General features: G+C 33.8%; 1 protein-coding gene across 2 annotated transcripts in view; it reads right to left on the minus strand.

Annotated features, from left to right (window-relative positions):
* Window positions 1–1,987: 1,987 nt before the first annotated feature.
* Window positions 1,988–22,294, minus strand: part of PNPT1 (polyribonucleotide nucleotidyltransferase 1) — a 42,969-nt gene continuing 22,662 nt past the window's right edge. For both annotated transcript variants that reach the window (XM_043468601.1, XM_043468600.1), the window contains exons 14-28: window positions 19,261–19,331; window positions 17,263–17,299; window positions 15,284–15,350; window positions 15,106–15,195; window positions 13,843–13,896; window positions 9,237–9,343; window positions 8,703–8,774; window positions 8,555–8,618; window positions 8,153–8,236; window positions 7,735–7,818; window positions 6,893–6,999; window positions 6,747–6,802; window positions 5,174–5,252; window positions 3,608–3,655; window positions 1,988–2,367 (exon numbers count right to left, since the gene is read on the minus strand). In XM_043468601.1, the coding sequence (XP_043324536.1) occupies window positions 2,209–2,367; window positions 3,608–3,655; window positions 5,174–5,252; window positions 6,747–6,802; window positions 6,893–6,999; window positions 7,735–7,818; window positions 8,153–8,236; window positions 8,555–8,618; window positions 8,703–8,774; window positions 9,237–9,343; window positions 13,843–13,896; window positions 15,106–15,195; window positions 15,284–15,350; window positions 17,263–17,299; window positions 19,261–19,331 (1,179 nt within the window). In that variant the 3' untranslated portion in view covers window positions 1,988–2,208. The remainder of the gene's footprint in view (window positions 2,368–3,607; window positions 3,656–5,173; window positions 5,253–6,746; window positions 6,803–6,892; window positions 7,000–7,734; window positions 7,819–8,152; window positions 8,237–8,554; window positions 8,619–8,702; window positions 8,775–9,236; window positions 9,344–13,842; window positions 13,897–15,105; window positions 15,196–15,283; window positions 15,351–17,262; window positions 17,300–19,260; window positions 19,332–22,294) is intronic.

The following is a 22,294-nucleotide window of genomic DNA, read 5'->3' on the forward strand; positions in this document are numbered from 1 at the left end:
TCAGTCCATTTTTTCTGTACGTTTTCCTCTCCCAGAAATGAGCCCTTAAGGATTCCTTGACTGACTTGCTTGCACCAGGTTTAGGGTTATCAGATTTAGCAAACAAAAATACATAAAACCCAGTAAAATGTGAATTTCAAATAGACGAGGAATAATTTTTTTTAAATGTAAGTATATCCCAAATATTGTAGAGGCCATACCATACTGAACATTTGTTTACCTGTAATTTCAGTTTCACTTGGCATTCTGTTATTTTATCTGGCAATCCTGATCAGGTTTGACACCTTTCTCAAGTTAAGCCTGTCCTTTTCTCCTCCAGAAGTTGAACTCAGAGACAAGTAACTTCCTGTGGACAGCCATCTTTTGCCCCATGCTATGAAAATATATTGACTTAGAAGAAAAAAGCTGTTCTATGGAAAGAAGCACAAATGAGAGGTCATGAGACTCCACAGGCAGTGGGGAGCTGTCTCAGTTCCTAATAATTACCTGACCGTCCTGATTCCACTCCACCATAGGGATTATGACTTACTTTCTGTGAAATAAACTCATGGCCCTGTGATAAAATTCCCTCTCAGTTTTAGCTTAATTTAGATTGGTTCTGACCCTTGATGCCAAGATAAGATTCTCTTTTTCATTTTTGCTGCCTACCACTCTAGTCTCTCATGAGCCTTAAATTTTGTAAAGGTCATTTAAACTTAAACGACCTTCGTATCTTTCCTCTTCTTACAAGTAAGCAAACATTCTTTCCAGATTAAATGCTTTGAAAATTATCACCTTGTGCTGATTATATCTCCTCCTGTTTTATATTCTTTTATAAAATTTGCTAATTTTGGTGAAGAACAGGCCCAAGACTAAGGAGTAAAAGGACTATGTGAAATTGGTTCCTAGAATAGAAAGGCTGCTGTGTATTCTACACATAGCACACTCATAAAGTTGTTAGTCCCTTTATCCAGAATCTTCTTTCCAAAATTGCTGTGTATCTTCCTCCACTTCATTTAGGTCTCTGCTCAAATGTTACCTATTCAGAGATGCTATTCTGGATCATTTTATCTACAATAGTACCATTTTCTTTTAATTAAAAAAAATCACCCTATCCCCCTTACCCAGTTTTTCTTTAAAGAACTTACCACTATCTGACTTGTATAGTTATTGTTTCCATCCACTAGAATGTGAGCATTGGAACTTTGTTTTGTTTACTGATATACCTCCTGTATACATTCTAGAACTTGGCACATAGTAAGTATTGAATAAATGAATGCTATGCTTGGCTGAACTGAAGTAAGAAAGATAATGATGTTAGATCCAGAAACTCAAGATATTCTATAAGAGAAGAAAAAAAATGACTGTATTTAAAAAACTGTGATTTATGGGCAGGGAAGTGTTAGTAACAAAGATTATAAAGGAACAAGTCTTGTGAGTACCTATACTGCATTACTACCAAAGATGGGTAGTCAGTTTGAGTCATTATAAATTAGAGATCTTAGTATATAATAGCCCCCCTATAAGAACTTAATGCAAAGCAGGGAAAACTACCAAGATATGAATGAAGACAAAAATAAAAAAAGTTCAGATATCACGTGTATGACCTTGGTTTAAGTGGAAATGGAACCCTTTGGTGGTTTGTAGTTAGTGACCTGTATTTTCACTTTGTGGCACTGCTGCTGCTACAGCTAAGTCACTTCAGTCATCCGACTCTGTGCGAGCCCATAGATGGCAGCCCACCAGGCTCCTCCGTCCCTGGGATTCTCCAGGCAAGAATACTGGAGTGGGGTGCCATTTCCTTCTGCAACACATGCATGCATGCTAGGTCGCTTCAGTCATGTCTGACTCTATGCGACCCTATGGACAGCGGCCCACCAGGCTCCTCTGTCCACAGGATTGTCTAGGCAAGAATACTGGAGTGGGTTGCCATTTCCTTCTCCATCAGTCTCTAGAGGTTAAGAACTAGTTTTATTTTTCCAAATTATTAGCAGCTGGGAGTCTTATATGTATAAATGATTTACTTTTAATAATAAATATGTATTGATTTATAATGTAAATAATAATACAGGTAACTAGGAATTTAAAAAATGGAACACGTAAAATGAGCATTTTCATACAAATCATTAGAATATATTTATATTATATATAAATCTACACATTAGAAGATGCTACTGAAATTTTGCTCTATAGAATATAGAATATCACTCTAGAATTCTTAAAAAAAAATCACCGGGAAGAATTAGATGATGACTGTGAAACAGATTCTCCCATTACAATACTACTTCTGTCATTTAAAGTTTTCACAACAGTTGTAGCTGGAGACTGGAGCACTTTACGAGAAAGCCTCATTCTTCCATCAGCTGGATCACGTCCAAAGTATTTCACCTGTTTTAAAGAAACAAATATACTTTAAATATACTGGCGTGCTGCAGTCCATGGGTTGCAAAGAGTTGGAGATGACTGAGTGACTGAACAACATACTTTATAAGTTATAGCACATTGACTGATACCCAAATTAAAAGATACTTGGTCCAAAAAGACAATGATTAAAGTTTTCACTTGTTCACTGAAACCATACCTCAGTGCTAATTGGAGGTATATGCTAATAAATACTTGGTTAAGTAGTGATTATATATATATATATATATTTTAAGTAGTGATTATAAAAAGAGAAAAGAGACGGATATTTAGTTGCCCAATTATAATCTTCTGTTAGACTTATCTGTGCCTTTTTGTTTGTCCCTATTATGGAAGAACAGTAAAAACCATGGTGAATGAATCTAGACAAGAGCTTCTTGACCCTAACTGTGCTACAATCTATTTAGGATTATGCTTAGGTCACTCAGACTAACACTCAAAGGACCACCTATCATGCTGAAGGTTACTCGGCTTGACCTTAGACACCGAAGGTCAGGGGGAGATGTGCTAAGTTTTAAGTTCCTTCTGATGCTAAAAAAAAAAAAATCTTATACAGAGAGATTATGTTGTAGTTTTTACTTTTCCCTGGAGGCTTTGTGGATAATGGAATGACAGATTGGGAATAAACTTATGTCTAGTTTTTACTCAGGTCATAGGTATTAGGTACTACTGGAACAGAATGTAGTGTAGCCAAAAAAAAACAAAAAAAAAACAAAACAAAAAAACCCGAAAAACAGACTGGCAACCACTTCTTTCATCTATTCATAAGGACTATTACAAAGGTCAATTTTGTTATCAAAATTCCAGAACTGACATCATGGCTTTCATCAAACTTAAAAACTTTCAGCCTCAACCAGTATACACCGAAGCAATTCAAGTCTTAACTCCTCAAAGTTACTTATCATGTTTCTCATGTCCTGTCTCTGAATCACTGATTCTACATATCCATCACTGAGTTGCTCATGTATTTTTAAAAGCTTTAAAGGGGGACTATTGTCCTAACTAACCTGTAAGCTCTTTGAGGGTAAGAATTGTATCTAAATCCCTAATGAGTCTGTTTTAAGGAAGAAGTTAAAAAAGAAGACAGCATATAAATAACATAAACCACAAATGTAGATTTGATTCTTTCAGCTTATTTGATTAAACAAATAATTGAAACTTAAAGTATAATTTACAACTTTAAGGCTAAAAGGATGAATACAAGTACCTGAATTTCTTGGCCAACTTCTAATCCTAAAGCACTGGGATGTTTAATCTGAAAGACAACATGTTAATCTATTAGTTGTCATGCATAACTACCTACTATCTATGGTAGTACACATTTTTTTCCAAGTGGAAAATAGCTTTATTGGTTTAATCTATGAATCTAGGGGCAAGGTATATAAATATTTGGTCTATTATTTTTTCAATTTTTCTCTAGGTTTAAAAATTTTCAAAATAAAATGCTGAGGAAAAATAAATTGCAGTCTTACAATGATTATATATTCATGTACTCTTATCTTTTCAGAACAATGTCCTATATGTGATGGGACTCGTAGGTCCAAAGGTACTTGTACCTTTACTAGACACTCCAAAAATTTGCCCTAATTTACATTCCTGTAAGTCCATTTTTATCTTTACACTCTGATGTACACTGGGAATTTTCAACTATCTGAAAAGCTGAAAAATGGGAACTTGGCTTTACTTGCATTTAAAAAAATTGCTATTGACACTGAATATCTTGGTCAGCTTAAAAAACAATTTTTCCATGTTCTTTGCTCATTTTTCCTATTGATACTCATCTTTCTTACTGGTCTATACAAACCCTCAATATATGAAGCCTCTGTCATATGTTAAAGTGTTTTTTTCCCCTTAAATTGTTGCTTGTCTTTCAAACTTACTATAATTTTGCCAAAATTTTAAAAAATGATGGGGTCAAATGTTATCACTTTATTTACATTTTTGGCTTTGATATCATGCTGAAAAAGACTCTTCCAGTTCCAAGATTAATAAAATATCTGTATTTTCATCTAGTGTTCTGCCTCAACCCTTACCCTTCCGGATGTCCAGATTTTCTTTTTCTGCCCTCACTGCCTTAAACATTTTTTTCTTTTTTTACATTTAACTCCTTGATCCAAATAGGACTTTGGTATAAAAAGAGGAAAGATCTTGTTTTATGAAAACAGGCTATTCCAATATGATTTATTGAATAATCTTTGTTTCTCAACTAAAAATGCAACTTTTAGTATGTATTATATTCTTATGCACATCACTGGGTTTATTTCTGATTTTTGATGTCCATTTCTGGGCCAGTAATCCATTGTTTTATCCTGTATTGCTTTATATAATATTTTAATATTTGGTAAAACACCTATTATTTCTCTGCCCCATAGTATTCTCGAGTGGTTTCATATTCTTAAGTCTTCCAAATATAGAACTATAATAAAGATTAAGGACATCCTAAGAATTATCTTTCCATGACTGGCTAGTCAGGAAAATTGGGAAAACAGGGCTATAGCTAGATGTTTTTAGAAATTGCTATGTGTTAACTCTAGAACTGTTCCACCTCAAAACATTCAAGAATGTTTCTATTCATAGCATCATCGAAGGAGAAACATTATCTGGTAAACAGTGTAAACCCTTTTGTCAAGCAGTATTTCTGTCTTGTTTGTTTTGTCTTTGTATTTAGTCTAGTAGTGGACAAAGTGTACAGTCCTTATCAACCTAGGTAATTTCACTATGGTTATTTTAAGGCAGTTAAAAAAATAATCAAATCTGCCTTTCTTGTTTTTACCTTTCGTTGATCAAGTTGTGTGTTGTGGAGTAGTACTGCAGTCATATTTGGATAGAGTTTAACCATTACTCCAGTGTCTCTATAGTAAGGAAATAAGCCTGATTAGAATAATAAGGAACTTTATTATCTACAGATAATTAAACTGTGGTTATGTTTTCACAGGAGAACAAAGTAAAAAAACACATAAAAACCACTCTCTAGTACATGTTTTTTATAACTATAAAAAGTATGATTATCTAAGTGGGATACTTATTTTTCTAACAGAAAATACATATTGTATTTAAATACTTACGGATCAAAGGACAGAGAAAAGATAAAGGAAAAATAGGTAGGGAAAAGCTTTTGGAATATATATTCTTTTATATTTCTCTTCATAATATTTTCCAAAAGCTTTTGAATGGCCTTAAATATTTTAAAGTAAGTGTAGAATTATCAGCAACCTGTTAAGTAGTGATTTAAGGAAGTGAAGTGAAGCGAGTCAAAGTTGCTCAGTCGTGTCTGACTCTTTCCGACCCCATGGACTATATAGTCCATGGAATTCTCCAGGCCAGAATACTGGAGTAGCCTTTCCCTTCTCCAGGGGATCTTCCCAATCCAGGGATTGAGCCCAGGTCTCCCACATTGCAGGCAAATTCTTTACCAGCTGAACCACAAGGGAAGCCCAAGAATACTGGAGTGGGTGGCCTATGCCTTCTCCAGTGGATCTTCCCAGCCCAGGAATTCAACTGGGGTCTCCTGCATTGCAGGTGGATTCTTTACCAACTGAGCTATCAGGGAAGCCCAAATTTAAGGAAGCGGGTTAGATAAAATGGGATACCTATTTTATTAAAAAAGATATCTTTTTTCCTTTACCCTACTAAAATAAGCCAGCAATTTCTTAGTTTTCACTTGTGATATTAAACAAACTATTCCACTGTCTTTTATAATTCATTTCAATTAGTTCAAACATTATGTTGTATTTGATAATTTCTTTTTTCTTTTTCTTATTAAGTAAATTTTCTTTCTTTTGGTGGGGAGGTGGGAGGGAGGGGATGTGGGATCATAGTTGCCTGACCAGGGATCGAACCCACACCCCCTGCAGTGAAAGCCTGTGGTCTTAACCACTGGACCACAAGGGAAGTCCCAAAAAGGTAATTTTCTGCTTCAGAAAATTCAGTCTTTTTAGCTTAAAAAAATGAGTTGAGGTTGAAACTGGCATTTAAAAAATTGTACTACTTAGGCATTTAATACTAACTTTAAAACAAGTCAACAAGAAACTACCAAAAAGAAAAAAAGTACAAAGAGAAAGGAAATATGTTTAATGGAAGATTAAAAGAGTGGGAACTTTGGTTAAAGAAAGCAATTCAGTCAGAAAAATCTATTAGTATAATAATCATCACAGAACCATGTTCATGAGAATCTACAAACTGGTGTAGAAAATAAATTTTATCTTAAGAATAATGATTATATGGTAATTGACACATAATCTAAACACCTTATACTTGCAAAATAAATAATGCAAATGTGAAGTTAATATGAGGTTATAATATAAAATCTTACACAAAAAGTAGCACAGCATTTTAGTTGATATTACCTGATTTCAGTTATTGTGGCGGTGTACACTGCTCCAAATTCTAATTGCTGCTCTTGCTGTAAGTACAAAATAAACCATAAGATTCATAAAGAAAACAGTAACAAAAGGTAGAAAAAAAAAGTAACTATCAAAAGCTCAATACTTACATCATCTTTGCAGATATCAGTAATGAAGTCTCTTGCTTCATGCATGGCACTAGGTGTTGGTGCAAAGATAGAAAATGTTTCTTCATCTACCTGGCTGATAGTGACTCCTTTTAAAAAGATAATTTATTACATATTGAAGTTAACTTGCTCATTCCAGTGGAGAAAAGACTTAACACTGTGCCAGGCCCTGGGGATACAATAGTGAACCAGTGTCCCTACTTTCTTGGTGGGAGAAAACATTTAAGTTCTAATTTTGGTTCTGTGCTTTTAATTCCTCACCATTTCTTCTTTTTCCCTCTTTTTAGAGTGGTCGTCGGATGGATGAGGGATGAAATCATGTCATTTCTCAATCTTGAGAACTGCCTAAGGTTACTTGACTTCTTATGCTCCTTCTATAACCTCAAAGCTGGTAAGTGACTAGGTATCCCAAAACATTGATTCCAGAAAAAAAAGCAAAGTAAAGCATACTACTTCTACACATATTCTCTAAAGAAATAAAAGAGTCTAAATAAATAAGACTAAGTGAAAAATAGAACTCATAATAAGAAAAATTAAAGAAAACTCTTCTAACGTAAAAAGTAGTTTTTCTAAATGTCTGATTTTTAAATGTTGAGGAACGGATTAATTCTAAGTCACCCTTCTTGAATATAATTAAAGATGATCGTTTACTAATTAAGAGGCATACACAGAAATAAAGACATGTCAATGTTACATCCTTTTCTCATCTCACTGAAATGTCAACGTTACATTTCTCAAACATATTTTTGGAGAAACACAGTAGAGATGTAATGGCAAACCTATATGACCTAAATAAAAAATCCCAAACATCATACAACTCTTACCTGTTTCAGCCTGAAGTTTTTTTAAATGATATCCACCTGGTCCAACAAATTTTGCTCGTTTTGATAACGGAACCTGAACAGTTTCTGAAACGCAGCATAGACAAAAATAGAAATAATTCACATTCATTCATTCATGAATATATATATATGTATGTATTTATGAACCTAGAAATGTACTGGTCAGTCAAGACTTGGATAAGACACACGTAGAAATATTTTAGTATGAAACAGAAAAACAGTTTACTATGTGACTAAAAAAGTTCTTATGTTTCAGATTATCCCCTCAAATTTAAAGTATTTTAACTATAAAAGCATTTAAATTGTTTTGTTTTGTGTATGAATTAAAAAAGTTTTACATAGTAGTGTACTTCCATATAATAATGTTTACCTTATCAAATCAATAATTTTAATGTATTACCTACAACAGGTCCATTTTCTTTTCTAGATGCTCGAGGTTTTGAAATAGTTTTGTTCATTATCTGTAATATCTCCTTTTTTGCCACTAGAAGAAATAAAAACATAATAATCAAAGTTCTTTGCATCTCAATTACCTTAAAAATTCTATTTGTATTCCCCTCTCCATAAATCCTATCTTGGGGAGTCAATTTGTAAAAATTGAATTTTCACTGGTCATCCACTTTGGTGATAGTCATGTACCTAGTAACTTAATACTTCTTGACTTAGGTTATTACGTTAAATTTCATTTTCTAAAGCAGTATTTTAGAATAAGCCTATTTTAAATAATACACCTAATGGGAATTATAATTCACATTTAACACATAGTGATGAAAGAAGAATCAGGCATACTGGCTTGGTGTACCTGAGGCTTGCTGAATGGCTTCCATTACAATTTTTATTGGTATTCCAGGTAATTTGATGTCAGCCTAATATGGAAAAGTCAAAAAATTATATAAATATTGATTTCTGATATAATTAAGTATTTAAAAATAAAATAGGTTCTAAAATACCTGCAATGCAGTTATTCCTTTAGAAGTGCCAGCTATTTTGAAATCCATGTCACCATGGTAATCTTCAATCCCCTTAAACAATTTAAAAAATTAAGATATAGTAATAGTTTTAAACAAAAGTGAAATTCACCCATAGTCACTGTAGAGGAATTTTTAAAAATAGCTTTATAAGTAAACTATGCCCTTTAGAACATATATATTTCATATATTAATAAAATAAACTCATGTATTAAATACAAAAAAATATGGTGTTTTAAGTTACATATATTTCATCAGAAAATCAGTTTATCTTTAGATAATGTCCCATAAATGTATAAGGACTAATTTATAATCATCCTAAAGTGAGCTAATATGAATACTCATACTGTAATATTTGTTTTTAACTCACATCCTATAAAATCCAAGGCAGATATGCAGGAGGAAAGAACGAACACAGACTTCTATTTTTCTAGCACTAGCATTCTTCTAAGCACTTTGTTTACAAAGTGTGTATAATCTTCACCATTAAACATTTGAAAATGTGAATATACTTGCCAGAATATCTGTCAGCAAACGATAGTCTTCTATTTCACCTTTGTCAGGATTGTTTTTGGTGACCAATCCTATTGCCACACCTGCCACAGCAGATGAAATTGGAACTCCTGTAATTGAGAAAAAGAACTTGTGTACAATGTGTATGTACCAGCCGAACATAGGTTATTCATCGTTCTGTTGACCTTTATTTTAATATAACTGGATGGTGTTCTATATTGACAATTGTCCGACTCTTTGCGACCCTATGGACTATACAGTTCATGGAATTCTTCAGGCCAGAATACTGAGTGGGTACCCTTTCCCTTCTCCAGGGGATCTTCCCAACCCAGGGATCAAACCCAGGTCTCCCACATTGCAGGCAGATCCTTTACCAGCTGAGCTGCCATGGAAGCCTTAGTAAATCATCTGCCTGCCTCATTTCTTCTTAAATATATAATAAAAGTCCTTTAACATAATTCTTTGTTCTCAACAAAAACTTCTCTAATAATGGCAAACTTAACTTTTAAACTAATCCATTTCTTTGTGCTTTGCTTTTGGAGCTTTCTTTTTCTTTTGGAAAAATAATCATGTATTTGATAAATCTTTTTAGCCTGAGTCCTTCAGTCCACTTCCCCATGACAGCACCATTAGGTTTTGTGGATCCTCCCAAAAATTATACCCAAGGAATCTAAATGTGAGTCTAATCTTTTCTTTATCTTATTCTTTCGAATAGCTGCAGAGCACTCCCTGTATGTGTTTATAAGAAGTGGGGTTACTGAGTTGAAGCGGGTGTGGATTTACATTTCTTACAATGTCAAACTGTCTTCCACAGTTTGTAGTAGTTTATACTTTTACCAGCAGTATATGATGCTCCCTGCTACTCTACATTCTTGTTAATTTTTGTTAAATCTTTTGACCTTTGCCATCTGAATGATAAAGATGGTAACTTACTCTTTTTAACTTGATTTCTGTTTTTATGAGTGAAGTTGAACTTTTAAAAAATGTTTTTAAACCATTTATATTTCTTTTTCTGTGAACTGGCTCTTCATGGCCTTCAGCCATTTTCTTACATGGTTAGTCTTTTGTTACTGATTTGTAAGAGTTTTTAATATGGACAGATCTTTGTTAAATATATAGTCTGTTACAGTAAATAAAATACAAATATGAAATACATGATAAAATATTATTTTCTAGTCTGTTGATTTTCTTGTGTTTTTTCCTGTATAGGATTTTCTATGTAATCATAGTTCCTGGATTTTGCTTAGAAAGGTTCTTTTTTTTTAAAATTTTTTTTGGCTTCACTTCATGGCTTGTGGGATCTTAGTTCCACAACCAGGGGTTGAATCCAGGCCACTGTAGTGAAAGCACTGAGTGGCCACTGGATGGCCAGGGAATTCCCTAGAAAGGCTTAATTTTTTTCTGTCCAAGAGTTTCATAAAATCTTAATTTTTTAAAAGGAAATTTAAAGTTTTGATCACTTGAAACTTATTTGGCATAAAGGAATGCGGTAGGGACCTCATTTCATATTCTTTATGCCCACAGTTTTAACTATCACCTATAATGTTGATGACTTAAAATCTATCCCTCCTACCTAGTTCTCTCTGATAAACCTAGATCTGTACAACCCATATGCCTGCTGGATATCGCCAGCTAAATGTCCCTAATATATCTTAAATATGTAAATAAATAGAAAAATTTAAATTTCAAAATTTAATCACCCTTGATAAATCCCTTTTCTCCTGCATTCCCTGTCTTGATTGAAAGCAATGACATATTAGAATCAACACTTCCTTTCTCTCTTCCTTCATCTTAATCAAGTCACAAAAATCTGATTAGAGGTTCATCCTCTAAATATTTTTTGTAGAAAATCTGTCCTTTCCTCCAAATACTGAAATATCCATTGCTACTTCTTTAGTCCAAGTCCACACTATTTCTTCCCCTGGCAAGAGTTTCCCTGTCCAGTTTTCAGATTTTTAGCGCCCCTACCCCTACCCCAGCTCCTATTCTCTCCCATGTCATCGCCTAGGTCTATCATGTAAGCTAGGAATAACTACCCCCCCAAAGAATAGCAGATTCACATCATGCTACTTTTCTCTATAAAATCCTTCAAGTTCCCCATTACTTGCTTTCAGGAATTTTTTATGTAAGTTCTGTGGTCAAAAAAATTTGGGAAATATCCTGTTCCTAGAGATTCAATATTCATATTAACCTATTTAAGCTTATTTAAACCATATTAAACAAACTTGTTTAATCCCATGTAAACATATTTTTTTCCATAGTATATAATAATCAACATCCTGTGGTACTCTTTTTCACGGAATACTAAGTTGGGAAAATTTCAAACTCCTTAGTATAATAATGATCTTTGAAATATGGTCCCAGTGTATTACATCATCACACCTTTCAAATATATTTCAGAAACACACTATACTGTTTCATAACTTTGCACATGCTCCTTTCACATGAAAGATGGGCCTTATTGCTAATATGCCTGGTCAACAACCATTCAACCTTTAAATTCAAATGAAATGTAGCTGTCTCTATGAAGCCAATTATGTTCAACCTAGTTCTTCATCCATATTGTACATATTTGTGCCTTGTACATATTTGTATTATCTCTTTGATTTGTTAGTATCTTTATGTTTTTGTTCCTGTAAACTTCTAAAAAACTGGGTACCCCTGTAGAGTCTGATGTAAGACACTGCAAGCACTCATATATTTGAATTGAATACCATTTGTTGGCTCTTCCCACAGAATCTGACATTCATTCTTGTCAATTTCTTTTTCTATTTGGCTCCTTATTTTTTAATGTTAACTTTTTTTTAAGAGATCAAAACTGTCATTTAACACATTAGTCACATACTACTTTTTATCAGTATCTTTTTTATTGGCAGACCAGTGTTCTTAGTCAATTCAATGACATTTTTAGTCAGTTTTTAAGGACAAGGTTTAGGATGGAGCATCTTCAAGCTCCACTTCAGAACTCTCTCCAACCTACTGATCAGATTCTAGTCCCGGCTGCTCACCCTTCAAGTAGTTATAAATGGTATACTTATCACCCATTATCAATTTCTGCATCCTTTTCTGCCAAGGTCACAAACTGCTGAGCTGAGCTCTAGATACACTGTACAAGCAGCATCCTCCCTCTGCTCTATGGCATGGCTTACCTGGAGTGACTCTCCTCTACCTCCTTGCTACAATACTTATACACTAGGGTCACTGTCAAGTTCACGGTTATTACACTTCACAGGAAATACATATATCTTTCAAAAGTAAGAATTCTTTGTTTCTTTGGTATACTAACCTCCATGATTTCTCTAATACTGCCAAACTGGTTCAGTTATCTTATCCTGAAATTCTCATTACTTAGGATGAGTTTCTGTCTAGACCTGAAGATCTGAATTCATTTAGAGCAGATAAAGACTCTCTTGTGATCTTTTATCTGTCAGTTCACCTTTTTCAGGATGTGTTCTGTGTTTTCCAATATGAGACTGTAAGAGTAATGAATGCAAGCTGCATGAGACAGAGAATTTCTTTTGTTCACCACCAAGTCCCAAGAGTTTAGATCAGTGCTTGGCACAGAGTTAGCATATAATAAAAATTTGTTGAATTAATATATGAAGGTGAAAACAGAAATGGTATTTTAACCAGCTACCTTAAATATCAGGTTATGTTTTCCTTCCACTGAACAGAACTAGAAAAGTGTCTTTAACTGCTTTTAGCTTTTTTTACTTTGCCTTGTTTTAAGGTTTTTAGATAATAGTATCATGGTGGGTCAGTGGTAAAGAATCTGCCTGTCAATGCAGGAGACGTGGGGTCAATCCCTGGGTCGGGAAGATCCCCTGAGAAGGAAATGGCAATCCACTCCAGTATTCTTGCTGGGAAAATTCCATGGACAGAGGAGCGTGGTGGGCTACATACGATTCATGGGGTTGCAGAGTCGGACATGACTGACTGATTGAACACACATTATACATTTCTACCATTCTTTCATTTCATTCTTCATTATATCATCCTTTCTTTCTTTCTCCTTTTCTGTACTGTAAATGTGAGAACTTATAGGGAACTCTGTGTGTGGCCTCTTTGATTTAGGTTCCTCTTCTCTTTCTTTTTAAATAGCATCACTGGTAACTGGCAGATACTGTTTTCAGAGTCTCTTAACATGCTACCTCTTTCCTTTTTGGTGTTTCAGATCCAGAGATTATACTGAACCACTTGCAGTCTTCCTTCCTAAAGTTCTGTGTACTCTTCTATGAGTGGCGTTCTTCCCAGGGTTTGCTTAAAACGACTGAAAGATTACATAAATCATTTTCCTTTATGGGTCCTAATACTTGTGCTTGCTAAGCCAACCTTCCTTAGTGAATGGTATCAAGTGCAGAGCTCTCAAAAGCCCAAGGGGTCACCAAATAAATAATTTCAATTTATTACTTTTAGCCAAGAATAAGAATTTCAGCAGATATCTGTAGTTGAAACTGTGCTTTTTAATTATCTTTATTCTGGCCTGCTTTGGTAATCTGACTTCTTCAAGTCTTGCTAAAATACAGTTTTAAAAAATCCTATATTTTATTACTGATTAAGTCTATTTATATAAATAAGCTTTGGTAGTTTTGAGACATAATTCTTTTACCTGCATCCATTAATGCTAAACTTCCACCACATGCAGATGCCATAGAAGATGATCCTATAAAAACAAAGGAAAATACTTGCTTTAATATGGATTTTTGTTAAATGTAGAAAATTGCTACTGTTAGTTATTTCCTTACAATTACTCATTTATAATTTAAATATTCAATATTCTTTCCTTCCTTCTTTTTAAAAGCACTTAAGGCAAGCTCTCCTAAACCACAGACTACAGAGCTGCACAGATAGTGTGACAGCCATTAACAACGTGTGGCTAAATTTAAATTATCTGAAATAAATTCAGTCCCTTAGCTGATTTTAGCACAGCACAGATAGAGAATTTCTGTCACCACAGAAAGTTCTATTGGACAGCAGTACTAGAGATTCTGTTTCTAGGAAACTACCAGAAAAACCAGCATGCCTCTTTTGTTGCTTAACTAGGAGGCAGTTAAAAATACAGGGCTCTAGCTCTCTCACTGGGCCATAAGCTATAGCCTAATCACACCCAGTAAAGAACTGGAAGTCCTAGTTTAAATTTTGAGCTTTGGTATTTTTTACAAAATATCTATAACCATCTGATCTAGGTAGGCTACATGTTTGAGAATCCTGTGCCCTTTCTGCCTTTAATGATTATGCTACCTTCCCTTCACCTGCGACCGAGTTTCAATTTAAATTTGACTGTTGGGAATTTCCAGGCAGTACTCAGTGGTTAGGACTCTGTGCTCTCACTGCCAAGGGCCTAGGTTAAATCCCTGGCTGGGGATCTAGAAGAACTAAAATCCCACAAGCTGCATGGCATGGCAAAAAAGAAAAAAAAAAAGATAATTTCTTTTGAAAAAATAAAAAAATAAATTTGGCTTTTTAAACCCAGCCTTTCTCTGTAATATATTCTTTTTTTTTGTAATATATTCTTATATCTGTGATACATGACAAGTGTCCCCTGCTTAACGGTTCACTATGTTTTCCTCCCTTCCTCTTTCCAAGCTGGCCTTGCTCTATGGTTTGTTTATAAAAATAAGGAAGCAAATAACCAAAACTGGATCAACTGTAAAAGAGATACAAAGATAAACATTTTTTTTTTATATTATATTGTTTTCAAAGCATATCATTAGGTAAGAACAGAGATTCAGACAAGTATATGATTAAACATATTTTTCTCTTGCAGTGGTTTTGGGTACTAATAAACATAATGAAACATTACTTATGAAAAGTTAAAACTCTAACAGGGAGTCCATTCTTTTTCAATAGGAAAAATATTTCAAAACCATACCATTTGACTCTAGTACTTCCGATGTGACTCTTATGGTGAAAGGAAAATCTTTAGGAATAACAGGATACAGAGCTCTCTCAGCAAGAGCACCTAAATCAGAACAGAAAATAATGAGCCAAAAAAAAAATAAGTTAAGTCTCTTTAGTAAAATCATGTACATACAGAGATTTGTACTTACCATGCCCAAGTTCTCTTCTATTTACACCAGTAACTTTGCCAATTTCATTAGTTGCATAGGGAGGAAACTTAAAAAAACAAACAAAAAGCACTTGACATGGAAAGATATCCCATATATATAAATAAGTTACAAATATAAATAGAATCCCATATTTGTTAAAAAAAAACGAAAAAAGTACACTCATACACACAGAAAATGTCTGGACCCTAAGACATATACCAAATTGCTAAAAGTAGCTATTTCTAGTGTTTATATGACCTGGGGTAGGAAATGGATGGTTATGAGGATTTACAACTCAAACTTCTGTAATATTTAAATTGTTAACAAAATACTATATTTTTATAATACAAGAAATATACATTAAAAAATGCACATTAAGGAAACAGATCTTTTCCAATAAGGGTATTACTTTAGCCAAGAGTTGCAAACTATTTTATTTGATTGATATACTGTCTTAAAAGAATGTAAACTAGATGTAGTTATTTAAAAAACTGAAAAATTCCTGTAAAAATCTGGAATTCCACTTACTTTAACTAAATATTTTTTAAAAAGAGAGATGGAACATGAATCTGATAAAGCCTCTAGATCTAGTGGTCAATTTGCAGGAGACAGACCACTGAACTGTATACCATGAGTGCCATCAGCCCCCAGGCTGTGGGGAATACTACAGGTCAGATGGCTCTGGGAGTTCAACAGAAAGACTGTAAAGAAAAGAATATGATGGAGGAGAGACCTATAGATTAAAAGAGACTTAAAGAATATCAAATTAAAAAAAAAAAGGATGAGACTACACTGTTGTATTTAGGGATGTGTGACAGAAACCCAAGGAAGTGATTACTATTAATATAAAACTTAGAATAGTAGTTACTTTTAGAGAAAGAAGGTTTTTAAGACTGGGATGAAAAACATGGAAGGACTGACTGGACACCTTCTATTCTATGACTTTGGTGGTAGTTACAAGGATGTCTGTCTTATGAAAACTCATTAAGTCATCCTTTGTTTTATATGGTTTTCAGTACCTGTATTTTATGATAAAAAGATTAAAAAAAGAAAATGAAATAAAATAGCAATACAGCCCCTATCTTTCTCCTGCCTCTGCCCTCACCTCTTTTCCCAATTATCAGCTAGAGCTGTATTTTATGCAGGTGCCCTTTTTAAAGACTTTATAAAGATTTTTTTTAAAGACTGCCATGTGCTCTTCAGTTCTTGACCTAAGATTTGCCTTATCAATTATAATTCCTCTCTGGCTTCTCTAGCATCTGTATATATTCCAAACAGGATATTAGGGATTTAAAACCTGTGAGAATCTCCAGGTTTAGATATTCTCTAGCATATATTTTCTACATGAAATATTCTCTATTAGCTATAGCAGATTCAACAAAATTGAATGCTGGGATTCTGGGCAGCCAGCAACAGCCACTCAGAAGGCCTGCTGCTGCACACTAGTCTCCCAAACTGTGTGCTTCAAATACTAGTATTAGAGTGCTATATGGTTGTGTCATGGCTGGTCCCTTAGAAAAGCTAATCAAAAACTCATTGCATGTACTGATGTCATACATAAAATAATTTAACATTAAATACCTCAGTTCTTTTGCTGCTAAGCAAATGAGTAAAAATATGAACATTTAAATGAACTAAAGGGAGATGGTGATTTGCCAGGTGAAGTATTTGAAAAGCCCCACTTGTTGGACATACATGTGAACAGTTACAACTCTTTCTTGACTAATACAATATTGTCTACTATACTTTAGCCTTTATGTATTGACTCAGAACAGGATGTTGTTGGTTGGAAAGGTATTACTTGTCTCTCTACTCTCTAAATCCCTCTATAAGCATTAAAATAAGTGCCCAAACCTTAACAGATATATGATAAAACTGGCATAGTAAAATGTTAATGGCAGGAACCTAGGTAGTGGATATAAAGGTTATCTACTGTAAAAATCTTTCAAAATAAAATACTGGGGAAAAATTCACCTTACCTCATAGTGCAGCATGAAATTTTTATCTTTTATCCCACTACAAACAAAAAGCATAATATTAAAGACATCATGCAGATATAAATTTATTCAATAAACAATGAAAAAAGATGTAAGTGAATTAAAAAAAACAACTGGTTATTAAGGAGAATTGGTCTGAAATTAAATACCAGAAGAATTAGAAGGATGAATGTCAGAGACAGTTGTGTTGCCCGCCCCCCCTCCCCCCCACCAGGGTCAGGGCTTTTGAATGAATTCTACACAGATTAAGAAAACAATTTTGCTTCAAATAAAGACTTAGATATCCAGACTTAAAATACTAAGACAACAGACACATTTTAAAGCATTAATAACTAGTGAGAATCCTAAATGTTATATATATATCATTTAAATCTCAGTTATGATCTTCTAAGACAAACGTGAAATGAAAATCAATAACTGAAATGACAGAACAATCAGAGGATCTGACAGGCAAAGATTTTTTTCAGGGTTTGAAAAGATTGCGAAGAGAACTGTTACTGAATGTACAACATTGGGGAGAATAAAGATGAGAAGAAAAAATTCCTGGAAGCAGGAAACCAAATTTTAATTGCGGGAAAGACAGGCATACACAGGTTCTTGGCACAAGCAGTGTTCCCTTTGAGTGGGATTACAAAAGGCACTTCTCTGTACAGAGGATTTAGAAAGTCTTAAGCCAGGGCTGGATCTGCACAACCATAAATTATAGCCTTTTGGAAAGAAACTTGAAAACAAGACACCTCCAGAAGATTAAAGGAATCATAGATTTAGGGGGCTATAGAGGAGCCTAGGGATCATTAGCCAAGTACCTGCACTTCATAAGGTGAGAAGACAAAAGACCAGCATAGATGTGTGATATGTACCACCTCACTTACAGAGGTTATAGACCTGGGACTAGAACGTAGAGAGGTACCCTGGCCAAACCCAGTACACACACTTATGAAGCTGTGTTGCCTCCTAGAAGAAGGGAGTCAGCATGAAGAACAGCAGGGCAACCAAGTTTTGGCCTAGGTGGGAATTTAAAATACAGAAGTTTAAGAGCTCCCCTGCCACAGAGAATCATGATTATGATGAACATTCAAGTCTTATACATACAGCTGCATTGTTATTTTTATTAGGTACATGAAAAATAATTAGTGAAGCTGTCTTAAAGATGAGCATCCCTGGTGGCTCAGTGGTAAAAAAAAAAATCTGCCTGCCAAGGCAGGAGACACAAAGACATATGTATTTGATCCCTGGGTCAAGAAGATCCCCTGGAGAAGGAAACAGCAACCTACTCCAATATTCTTGCCTGGGAAATCCCATGGACAAAGGAGCCTAGTGGGCTACAGTTCATGGGATCACCAAAGAGTTGGACACGACATGGTGACTAAGCAACAACAATCTTGAAGGTACTAGGGATTATCTTCATCAGTTGGGAAGCAGAAAATGGGAGGTAGTCCTTTGGTCATTTGAGACCCTTAACAAAGGAAAGGGAAGCAACCCTGTTAGGCACTGAGGAAAATTTGTGGCTGTGAGTTCAGAACTCTGCTGCAGAAATGTTGGTGAGGACTGTAATATAGATTCTGATCATATAAAATTGATCAACATGATTTTACTGCTGACTTTTTAGGAACAGAGGAGGAGAACCAAGTGTTTTTTAAAACATAAGTTCAAATGTACCTTAGAATTAGATAAGTTTTTTTAATTTAACAACTTCCAGATTCTTTTTGGGAACTGGGATTCTTACTTATTGTTAATAGAAAAATCTATCCAGAGTAATGATTCTGGAGATAAGAGAATAAACTAAATGTACCCATGCTAGAGAATTAAATATTTTGTTTGAATAAGTAAGTTAGGAGACAAATATAGCACAAAAAACCCCTTGCAATCACTTATGTAATAAACAGAAAAATTAAGTATAGAGATACGGTTTTAAGAAATAATGGTAATATGCCACATGAATTATATATTGTAACATCATAACCAGGAAACATAACTTACTTTATAGCTGTTATAATTCGGTCTGACTTAAAATTAGATTCTAATGAATCAAATGTAACAGTACAAAGCACCTAAAAAAGAAAAAATGAAATTCTTCAGGCTTTAATTTACTAACAACAAAGATGAAAACGAAAAACATGTGAAAAACTCATTTAGCTTTTAAAGAAATAAGTACATTCTAGTCAAAGCTTGCCAAGGTACAATAAACATTTATTCAAGGTACAGTAAACATCAGAAATTATATAATTTACATATAAACATTATATGTAAATCTAAAAAATCCAGATGTCTCATATCACACAGACTACATACGAAAGGTATTAGGAGTGCTGGGGGAGGAGGACAAGAAGAAGAGTATTTATAAACCTGCCCATAAAGGAATCCTCAAAAGTTCAGCCAATAAAACTAACTTCCTGCTTAAAACTGGAAAAAAGAAAAAAAAAGCCAATCTAAGAAGACTGAAGGGATATAATATAATCCAGAGACCCTACACTGTATCATTCACAACATCCAGGATACAATCTATAAGAAAAGAGAAAATAGGGGCCCATTCTTAAAAGAAAAGACAATGAATAGAGACAGATCCTGAGTGGATTCAGATGTTGGATTAAAAGACAAAAGATTTTCAATAGCTACTATAATTATATTCAAGGACATAAAAAAGAACCAATAGAAATTCTAGAACTGAAAAATAAGATAATGCAAGAGTCAGTGAATATGAACAAGGATTAGAAGAAACTGCCCAACTTATAGAACAAAAAGCGGGGAAAAAACAACACAACCTCCAGGACATATGGGACAATATCAAAAGGCCTAAACATATGTACTGGCAATCCCAGAATGAGAGAAAAGTGAGAATGAGATAGAAAAAATATTTGAAGAAATTACAGCTGAAATTTCTCAAGTTTGATGAAAGATTCAAATTTACAGGTTTAAAGCTCAGGAAACTCTTAGTAGGATAAATAAAAGAAAACCACACTTGTCCCAGTCATGCTGCTGAAAACCAAAGACAAGGAAAACCTTGAAAGCACCCAGACAAAACAATAAATTACAGGGACAATGATAAATGAATGAATCCTGACTTCTCATCAGAAAAAGGAAAACAAAGAGGAACAGGCCATTTCTTTGAGTGCTAAAAGATATCAACCCAGAATCTATATTCTGGCAAAAAGATTCTTTGTAAAAAGATAAAGACATTTTCAGATAAATGAAAAATAGGAATTTGTTATCATATGATCCAAAGGACAATACTAAAGGAAGTCTTGTCAGATTGAAGGAAAGTAACACCAAAAAGAAACCTGGGTCTTCAGGAAGAAATAAAACCCATCAGAAATGTCAAATATGTGGGTCAATATAAAAGTCTATCTTTTTTTTCTTTAAATACATAATTGTTTAACAATTGTTTAAATTGTTATTAACAATTGTTTAAAATAACAATTATGTATACATAATTGTTTAACAATTGTGTATATTTATTTAAAGAAAAAAAAAGATAGACTTTTATATTGACCCACATATTTGACATTTCTGATGGGTTTTATTTCTTCCTGAAGATCCAATGGGGGAAAAAAAACATAATTGTTTAAAATAAAGGTCATAATGTTGCCTTGTAGAGATGTAACACACGTAGATATAACTCCTGAAGTAAATACAGCATAAAGGATAGAATAAGGGGCAAATATACCTAAATGGTTGCACTTTACTCATTTTGTGTGAAGTGGGAAAAATAAACTGTAAAAAGACTATGAAAAGTTAAGGATGCATACCATATTCTCTAATAGTAACCATATAAAATAATATAGAAGTGTAGCTAAAAAGCAAATACACAAATTAAAATGGAGATCTTAAAAAATATTAAATTAATACAAAAAGAACGCAGAAGGAATAGAAAAAAAAAAGAGAGGCTTGACAAAAAACAAATAATAAAATGACAGACTAAATTCAATTAATAATTAAACTGAACATTAATGAACAAAACACTCCAGTTAAAAGGCAAAGATTGTCAGAATGGTTAACAAAAGTATACAAAATATCTTAATGGAGCTATTTATTTTAACTTTTGGGAATTCCCTAGTGGTCCAGTGGATAGGACACCACACTCTCATAGCGAGGGCTCAGGTTCAATCCGTGGTTGGGGAACTAAGATCCTGCAAGCGACTTTGCATGGCCAAAAAAATAAAAATAATAAACTTTTACTAAAAGGCATAAAAGAAAACACAAATCAAAGAAGACAGATTATATTTATTGAAAGACTGATTGAAATTGTAAAAATATCATTTTTTACTCATTCCATAAAGTCAGTGCAAAGCCAATCTAAATCACTGATTTAAATGAAGGAACAAAGGTACCAGAATAGCTAAGACGATTTTGGGAGGGAGGGAAGGAAGAATAAAAAGGGAAGTTTTGTCCCTCAGGTATTAAAATATATCTCCCAACTATAATAATTAAAGCAGTTTGACACTGGCCCAGGGAACTCACAAACAATGGAACAGAGTGTATAGTTCAAAAATGTACATTTTCAATATGATAAGGTGACTACAAATTAATGGGGAAAAATGAATTTTTAGTAAACACTGTTGCAAAACTGACTCATTCTGGAGGGTTTTTACCTCACCCCATGTATAGGAATAAACTCCAAGGCAGATATAGCTAAAACTAGAAAGTTAATAGTAGGTGCATAATTCTATGCCTTTGGAGTAAGGATTTCTTAAAGAAGATCTCAAAACTAAAGATTTTAGGCTCACTGTAGACATATATAGGCATGTCTCATTTTACTGTACTTCACTGTACTGTGTTTAACTTTTTAATTATTTGCCAATAATGATTTTTTTAAAAGCAGGCTGAAGGTTTGTGGCAAACCTGTGTCAAGCAGGTACATCAGCACCACTTTTCCTACAGCATTTACTCCCTTCTTATCTTGGTGTCACATTGTAGTTAATGCTTGAAATTTTCAAAACCTCCACCAGCAAAAAGATTATGACTTGTTGAAGGCTCAGATGATGGTTAGTGTTTTTTTAGCAGTATTTTTAAATTA

The sequence above is a fragment of the Cervus canadensis genome, chromosome 5, assembly GCF_019320065.1.
Source record: "Cervus canadensis isolate Bull #8, Minnesota chromosome 5, ASM1932006v1, whole genome shotgun sequence".
In the NCBI taxonomy this organism is placed as follows: domain Eukaryota; kingdom Metazoa; phylum Chordata; class Mammalia; order Artiodactyla; family Cervidae; genus Cervus; species Cervus canadensis.